The sequence below is a fragment of the Ciconia boyciana genome, chromosome 8, assembly GCF_034638445.1.
Source record: "Ciconia boyciana chromosome 8, ASM3463844v1, whole genome shotgun sequence".
Classification (NCBI taxonomy): Eukaryota; Metazoa; Chordata; class Aves; order Ciconiiformes; family Ciconiidae; genus Ciconia; species Ciconia boyciana.
This window is the reverse complement of record NC_132941.1, coordinates 3,486,011-3,494,959: the sequence shown is the minus strand read 5'-3', so window position 1 is coordinate 3,494,959 and position 8,949 is coordinate 3,486,011. Positions and strand designations below refer to the sequence as shown.

The 8,949-nt window shown below is 47.4% G+C and overlaps 1 protein-coding gene across 1 annotated transcript in view; it reads right to left on the bottom strand.

Moving 5' to 3' along the window:
• The window catches only part of IGDCC4 (immunoglobulin superfamily DCC subclass member 4), a 97,490-nt gene continuing 88,541 nt past the window's right edge, over positions 1–8,949 (bottom strand). The window contains exons 19-20 of the mRNA XM_072870222.1: positions 2,401–2,565; positions 1–543 (exon numbers count right to left, since the gene is read on the bottom strand). Of these exons, the coding sequence (XP_072726323.1) occupies positions 1–543; positions 2,401–2,565 (708 nt within the window). The remainder of the gene's footprint in view (positions 544–2,400; positions 2,566–8,949) is intronic.

The window sequence follows — 8,949 nt, the reverse complement described above, 5'->3', positions numbered from 1 at the left end:
TTAGTTCACTCTTTCATGATTGTGGACACATGCCATGTTCTCAGATGCTGAGGATGAACTGGTTAAACCAGAGTTACTACAGAGGGGGACCTCCTCTGGGGCCAGGGAAAGCGATTGGCACTTGACTGGCTGTACGTCCCCGCTGCCTTCCTGGATGGAGTCCAAATCTCCGCTCTTCACTGAATCCAGACTTTCCCCGTGCCTGTGGAAGCCATTGGTGAGCCCACGGATGCAAGTGGCCTCTGTTTTGTTAGTCTTTCTGTCGGTACATAACAGCTCGTCCTGGGCCTGAACCTCAGAATTGCCCCTGCAGTCCACCAACACTTGGCTAGCATCCTGCTGGGTGCTGGGAGAGCCAGGAAGAGGCAGCTCTCCAGAGGGGAGCTCTTCAGGCTCCTGGTCCTCGGTTTCTGTCTCTTCGCTCTCCAGGGTGTGCAGCTGGGAGTCGTAGTCTCTGTCAGAGGCTGAAAAATCAGAATGGACGATGACCTCTGCTTCCACTTGGTGGAGGCTGGCTGGCAGGTGGCTTTTCTTTGCTTCATTCTGTTATCAAACAGGGGAAAAAGTTAAAAAAAAAGAAAATAAAAGAAAGAAAAGAAGGTAAAGTAAATGAAATTCCGATAATTGAGGCTGTGACCCAACCAAGCACTGAAACGTATTTCTTTTTAATCCCACAGAGTGCAATGGGATGTACACATACCTCTATTAAGCATTATCTTGACATGCTTCTCAGGGCTGAAGTCTTAAGAAGCATCTCAAATCACCTCAGGATCGTTATTCCTAGTTTACATTTGGGAAAGCAAGTCCCAAGGAAGTGAAGTGATTTGCCCACGGTTTCTTGGCAGGCTGGAGCAACCATTCCTCCAAGCCTCTGTCAAAGACCACAATTTTCAAAACTCACCAGTCTGTTTCCATAATAAGGGCCAGATTTCTAGAGGGCGAGTGGGCAGTGCTCTAGGAAACTGGCTTCTGAGACAGCTCATGATACAGACCTACGACTAGATACCAGGGCTCCCTTCACTTTCCTGGTTTAATTTTGGCTTCATATCACAAAATGTTTGTTCATTAGAGCCCTGGTCACAGCTTGCAACAGTTGGTTAAATTCAAGCACCTGAATTCAGAAAGAAACCAACTGGTTCTCCTCCACAGCGTTTAAGTGGAGTTCAGGCTACAGGTGTCCAGAAATCTGGCTAACAAGCAGGTCATTCTGCTAGATCATCATTCAGTAATTTAACAGACACATTATTTTGGAAGCTCACAAAGAGTTCTCTAGGCAATCAGCACTCAGATTCTGGGCTGAGTGTGATTTAGTAGCAAGAAGACAATTCAAAGTATGGAAGTGATATCCTACATGTAATTTGCGCTTTCTGTTGAAGCCAACCTTGTGCATCATTTACATATTTTAACACTTTTCTCCTTTTTTTGACAAACTCTGATGGGTAAGCTGTGCTGTAAATGGTGCCCTGTAATTGGGTTGTAAAACATTGTCTTAGCTCTATCCACAATGTTAATTACATCCTGTGTATAATTGATTTTCACACTACTGTCTAGGAAGGAAACATAGATAGGTTACTTAAAAGTATTTGCTGGGGGTAGAGGGTGAACTTTTTAGAACAATAACCAAAGTAATCTTCTGGTACAGAGTCAATCTGAGCAGGTGTCAGCTTGCTTTGCTGAGACTGTGGCACAGACATCACGATCCTTATACAAGCTCTCCCAAACATGGGAGTGCATATTTATTCTAATGAAGCAATATCAGAAACAGGATTTCCTCCCAGTCTGTGCACCCACATAAAGACGACAAGGGCAGTGGAAATTGCTCTACCCTATCTGGAGAAGGAGTTTAAATCAGCCCTTGATCTTTGACTCCTTTTACAGGCAAAAATGCAATCCCTCCTTCAGGCGAGCACAACGTAGATCTTAATGATGTGCCAAGCATTGCAGCTCCTAACTCATTCGTCAGGCTGCTTGCTGCATGGCCACAGCAAAGACTCAAAGCAGACTGCTGGTGCCTGGCTCTGGGTCCTCAGGAACCAGGACTGCCACAAGCCCGCTGGCAACCGAGCTGTCTGACCCTACTTGACCATCACCAAAAGAACAAGCCCACAGCACAGGCCCTCAAGGGCTGGCTGGAGTCAAGACAGACAACCAGGGAGAGCTGAGGCTTTGAGCAATGCTTGGAAAAAACAAACAGCTTTTACTCAAATCCCATCACTCTTGCTGGCATACACTCTTATACCCAGGAAAAAAAAACATAAAGCCTATGATTAGCCAACTAAAGCTAGCTTAGAGAAGAAAACATTTTCTCCTGTGCTGCAAAAAGGAGAAAGGGAGATGGGGAACATAAATGGAAAAAACACATCAGAATACACAAGTCAATAAACCACCGAAGACACCCACCATCACGGCATCGTAAACCAGAGCTTGTAACAAAAGTTTCTGTCCCGCACTGGAAGGGAGCTTCAGTGATCCATTCACAGCAGAGAGAGGCTCTTTTGTGATAGTGTCCCCGTATCGGGCTATGCTGTTTGTCCAGGGCTGGTTGGCTGATTTATTCCATGAAGACTGCAGAAGAAAAGTGGGAGGAGAAAAGATCCAATTATCACAGACACAGATTCTTATCCTCATAAACCTGACATGAGAAGCAGCTTGAAAAAGGAAAGTGCAAGTTGGGAAAATACCGTGGTGTTAGAAGACACAAGTTAAATGCAGAGAACACTTCTGATGGCATCAAAATAAAAAAGCTCGCTGCAACGGACTCACATAGTCGCCACATTAGAACAGGCTTTATTGCTCTGTTACATGGTCTGATGCAGAGCAAGTGGATAAAAGTTGCCAGATGGATCACAACTGGTCGCATAAGGGGCTTTCCACTGATTCTCAAATTTTGAGGCCGACAGGTATATCATGGCACAAGACATCATTTAAAGGTCCACTGAAATCAACTCCCTGCAAAGCTGCAGACAACCCAGAGCAGTATGAGCCTCCTGAAAAATACTGCAAAGCTGAAAAGGAACAGGGACGGAGGAAATCTGGAGCTGAATGATTACAGTATTTGCTTTGGCACAAGCGATGCTCTGCAGCATGGAGAAGGACCCTCACCTGTGTGCACTGGCACGTGTGCTCCAGTAAGAGCTGAAGACAATGCTAAACTGCTCGCTCTGCGGTGCAGACAGAGTTCCTGCTCTAAGCTAGGGCTTCGGTAAACACTCAGCCATTCCCCATCAACATAGAGGCACAAAACTGGGGGCCTTATTTTTTTTAATTTTTTTTTTTGCAACAGACCACCAAGCAATTCTTAGCTCAGCTTTAAATCCCCTGGGCAACCAGTGTTACCTTGTTTGTAGATCTAATTAAATTATATGGGCTGAACGCAATTTGTTCTGGGTTCTCTCAGCTTCCCCTTGTAATAAACTGTTGAATGCACACCTCTGTGTATGGGAAATGTGTGCCTTTAAGAGCTGAAGTTATTTAACAGCTCAGACTATTAGTTCACAGGCAGAAAAGTATTTTCTTTCCAGGTTTTGATTTTATTGGGCTGTCCTGCATATACCTGAGCTCAGCCTTGCTACTGACTCACATACATATACACACACACGCGCGCTCAAATTTAAGGACCACATGAGCCAGTTATCTCTAGGCTCGTTCCACAGATGTTACATGTTGCCTGGATAGAAGTGAGAGGCAGATGCAAGGCTGAAGTGAAGATAAAATCTTGTGCGAGTGTGCAAGTGTGCATATGCATACAGAATACTGGTGGTGTGAGCATGATGGCTGTGTAGGGTGAAGATATACGGCACATCTCTTCAAACCCGCTAACCACCTATTGCTCACTGTCAGGCAGCAGGAACCCAGGTTTCTGCTCTGCGTGAGTGGATGCTACTTACACAGGCCAGATCTATTCCAACAACAGTCAATGTAGCATGAGTCCAGCCGAGATGGCAAGGAGATTTCTGACATCAGCCTGACCTTGTGTGAGTCATTTGACCTCCTTGTGCCTCAGTCCATCTGGCTGGAAATTAGGTAGAAATACATGACCAGATGTTATATGTGAGCCAGGCATTCCTAAGTCAGCTATTTAGCAAGAAGCAAATGCTACCTCGTGCTGTCGGTGCTGGCAGAAGGCACACTAAAGCACTCGTGTATGCGCCGAAGGGCTGCCTGAGCCTTTCCCGAGCACCCTCTGTCCATCCTGACTCAAGCAGCAAAGGGGCTCAACACCTTGCAGGAGGCAGAGCAGCATTACATCCCAGCACCAACCCCAAGTCATAGGAGCTCTTCTGCTGCCTCAGGATCAAACCTTAAGAAAACAAGTAGTAAAGGGCCTCATCTATATGACAGCACCCTGCAGAACACTGACGTCCAGTGCTGTGGATATCAAGCATTCGCTAATTGAGAAGTGGATGCTGGAGGCAGTGTCTTTGCCATTCCTCTCTCCGCAATCCTCAGCAATATATTCTGAGCCAAGAGTATTCCCTAACTGCTCCCTTTCTAAGTGGACAATCATTAAACTACACTTTAATAGCAAGAAATCAACCAAGCGATCACACACAGCTCACAATAAGGAATATCACTACATGTGAGTACTCAAGGAACATGTTCAATTTGCTTCTGCTGCCATCTGAAAGGCTTTCTGCAGCTACATCGCTGACTGATGGCTTCTGTGCCTTTTCCAAGGAACATACGTTACAGAGCAAATACTGCCTGGAAATTTCAGCGTTGAACCTACACAAATATGCACACATGCACACAAATGTGTGTCCTATTATAGATGCTTACATGCATATTTGCCATCAGAAAGATCTGAGCATCATACGCATACACACACACAGAGCAAACTTGAAAACCTTCTTGCAGGCATCTTGTGAATACCAAAAAACATGGAAAGAAACAGGCAGCTCTACTGCAATCCCCAATGGACCATCTGTTAGCGGAAATGTCAATCTGCCATGTTTACATAGGTTTTGATGACTCTGGGAACAGCCTGTTCAGCTCTGGCTGAAATTGGCTGCAACGAAGAACAAACTTGTTTTGTACCAGTTTGCAACTTTCAACAAACAGAAAAAACCATCAGCCACACAACATAGCCTATATCCCACATGTTGTTCAAGCACATTCTGTTTGAGAGGGAAAAAAAAAATCCCTCTTGGGGCTTATTCTCTAAGGTTGGGCAGCAGCAATTAACTCTAGGTCTGTTTTCATCACAGGCCTGAAGAAGGTCTTGCGTGCCTGAAAGCTTCTCTGCTTTTTTAAGCAGTATCTTTTGGTGTAATAAATGACACTATTTCTCTCTACTTGAGGGGGGCTAGTGAATGGCTGAAGGAAGACAAGGAAATGTTCTCTTGGTTTTTACAATAGAATAACGAAGGCAAGGAGTGTCAGTCTAATACTAATTTAAAGAGGGAAAAATCCCTTTGTCAGTTCACTGCAAACACAAGAATGAAAACTAATAAAAACATCTTCCAATAAAAGGTGTTTCCATTACAGCTAAATCCTTATCAAAGCAAACAAGCCTTTTCATTTTAGCCTTTTTATAGAAACTCCGACTGGTAAAAATGTGCCTAGATCATGTTACCTTTTCAGTGACAAGTAATGATTTCATGCAAATATATGAGCTGAGAATGAACATGTAGGAAACGTTGATCTTGAAACCTTCCCTGTTTTATGAGGATGGTTATTTAAACTAGCTTGAAATCCTGTGCAAAACAAGGCTGGGGACATTTCAGATGTGCCCAGCTTTTAAGGTTGTCATAGCGGAGTGAAAGGATTCATTGCTGAACAGCACCACAGCAGGCGGTGGGAGTGGGAAAGCTCCATGTCATGCAAACATACAGGCATCCCTGCCCGCAGCTGCGCCTCTAAACAAGACGCAACATAACACAGACCTCTCCCCTACCAGATAAAGGAGAATCTCTGCTAGCTGTCAACGGGAGCACAGCTCTCATCTAAGACTTTTCAGAAAACATGGGGACATTTTTTCCACCCAGAAAAATTTCAACATGAAAATGACAAACAACCCACGTAGATCCAAGTTCCCTGATGCATTACAGTGTTTGCTCTCCAAGTCACGGGGGTGTTTCATGGGAAACGCAGTCCCCATGGGGAGGAGGCCCACCGGGAAGGAGCGGGGCAGCAAGCAAGGAAGGTTCCAGCTCGCAAGAAGCAAACATTTCCAAGCCAAAACGCTTGGGTTTGGCTTCATTCAATGACAAGCTGAAGTCTTCCATGGAAAGCAGATGCTTTTTAACATCCTCTCCCACCCCCTGAATTGCTTGGCCCAAAAGCAGCAGTGACAGAGATGCCTGGAGCAGAGCCATTTTATCATCCTCAGTCCATCTGTCAGGGGAAACAGAGCTGCGTCACCACAGCCTGTGCATTACGGTGTCATTTATAACACGGGCTACTGAGGGCATCAGTCTGAGGGTCATTTGAAAGGGGCAGAGAGTAAGAGAGGAAAATCAATTGTCAGTGTGTTTACAAATCCTTGTGCGTGACCACTGGGAAACACACAGCAAGGAAGGAAAAGGGCCTGCTAAATGGCTGAGCACACTCCCGCCTAATGGAGCTGTCAGCCATCCAGAGGGGCCCCGTGCCGACAGCTCGGCTGCAGCAGCACCTTGCTGTCCTGCAAGCAGGGGCAGGGTGGCCAGGCGGCTCCTGTGGGCTGTCCAGCAGCACAAAGACTGTCCCACCTTCCCCTTGCACCATCCTGCACCCCCAGCATTACTTGTAACGGCTCAAGAGGAATCATGGCCCTGCGTTTGAAAGAACTGGTGATCTTGACTTTGAAAACGACCAAGGGGACTTCTCCAAACCCTTGCCCACAATTCTTTGCAGGAGTCAGTTCAAACCTCAGCGTTGTTAAAGTCTTCCTGCCCTTGGTCTCACTGTTCTCTAGTCCCCACACCTGCAAAGTGACATTCACTCACTTCTGACTGCTTATGGCACAGGGACAGTCCCTTCTTTGTGTTTGTACATCTCCTAACAACACGGAGCCTCCAATCTCCACTGGAACCTCGGGCTGCCACAAGAATAAAAACAATAAAGAATAATCCATGAAACGCGAAGTAACGAGCCAGCATATGAAAAGCCTGAAAGCACAGGAGCAGCTATCACTGCCACTGCTAATGGCAAGTGCCACCCAACCAACACAAAACAGGTTTCAGGACCGTAACGTGAGGACGGAGAGGCACAGGCCTGGAGCTGCCAGTTCCCTGGCATCACAGCTATGCAAACCTGGCCACCAGTGACAGCAGCATCAGACTAAGTCTGTCCCAGCCAACGTCCTGAGCTCTGTGGTGACATGATATGCTGTTAAATAAGAGGGATCCTTGAGACATTTCTCACTCCGTTTCTTTATTGACTAGGACTGCAAGTGATAGTACCCGACCTAGAGCACCCTGGGGAGCTTCCCCTTGCCAGGCTGGACCAGGAATTTCCCTCCACAAGGATTTTCTCCTTCCTGTGGCTCTACCACATTCCTTGCCATGGGTTTTCACAGCCCCAGCCACACACAGCATGAGAGAATAAAAGAGAAGGCAACACAGGCAGCTGGTCACTGTAGGGTACAAAGCTCCCGGCACCACTCAGTTCCAGGCAGGGTCCCCGGGGGTTTTCGGCAGCCTAGCTTAAACAGCTGCTGGAAGAAGCTATTTGCAGCACACAAGACAACCCAAGGAACCTAAAACCCTGGGCCTTGGCTAGTAGCATTTTGTCTACAAGCAGGGAGATGCACACACTCACAACTGCACCTGACTGCGATTTACATCTGTTGTGGGGTCCAGGCATGTGTGCACCGCTCTAGCCGTGCTCATGAGACCTGCCCAACTCCTTGACCACCCAGCCAGGTAAAATCACATCGCCATCCGGACACGTGGTCTCTTGGCAACTGCAGCACAAAGATGTTTTTAGCCTGAGTCTTTTCACCCTCGATTATACATGTCAGAGTGCAGAGAGGATGCAACGGTGTTCAGGGCTGGCTCAGGTGGCACTTCCAGCAGGAACTGGGCAGTGGAGGGAGCAGGGCCTCCTGCGTGGGAGCACATCTCCCTCCAGTGCCCACTCCCAGCAACAACAGCCTGTTGCTCCCGGCCACCACTTCACCTGCCAGGTCATCCTCACCAGTTGGCACATGTGACAACGCTGCTCTCCGGGTGGCTGCGTGCGGCTGCTCCTCAGTGATCCTTGCTTCCCTATCCACATCCATCAAAAAACCAAGCTCTTTATTCTGTTGGCAAAAATCCTCAGTGAATTTAACTCTCAGCGGCCTTTCCCCATCCAATTATGGAGGCAGAGACACTACAGCCAGAATCGCCCCTCTCCCCGAAACTCTGATCTCTGAACATAACTCCGCTGCTGGATACTGCCAGCATCTGCAACAGATGCTGAGGGCCCCAGGCTCTCAGGCTAAGCCCTGAGCGGCCAGGCCTTGGCACTGCCCTCTCCAGCCCCAGCTCTGCACACATTAAAATCTTTGTGTAAACCTTTGCAGACAGGATTGCTGCTTTGGAAGAGAGATCTGGATATGCTGCCCCTAGAAAGGCCTCCCAAGGGAGGGAACTTCCCCCCACCCCGACCTGTTCTCAGAGTAAGTCACCATCACCGAAAACATTTGTTCCTTATTTAGCAGAAAGAGCTGTAGGAAATTCCTCACACTCTTCGGCTTGGGCCCAGACGGGCAGCTACATTCCGCCAAAATCCATAGATGCGGCTTGGCTGCAAACTGCCTCTCCTTCAGCTGAGCACCGATCTGCCACGGCACTTGGGGATGGCCAAGAGCACGGCTTCAACTCACAGGACTATTAAAGCCAGGAGAAGACACTGCATTTCCAAAAGATCATACCTGCACTGCCACTAGCAGTAAGGACAGGTCTCGCGGTTAGCCAGGTATCCTGAACTCACCTTCCCTCCAGTGACACGAGTGCATCGTCGATGCAAACGTGAAATCCC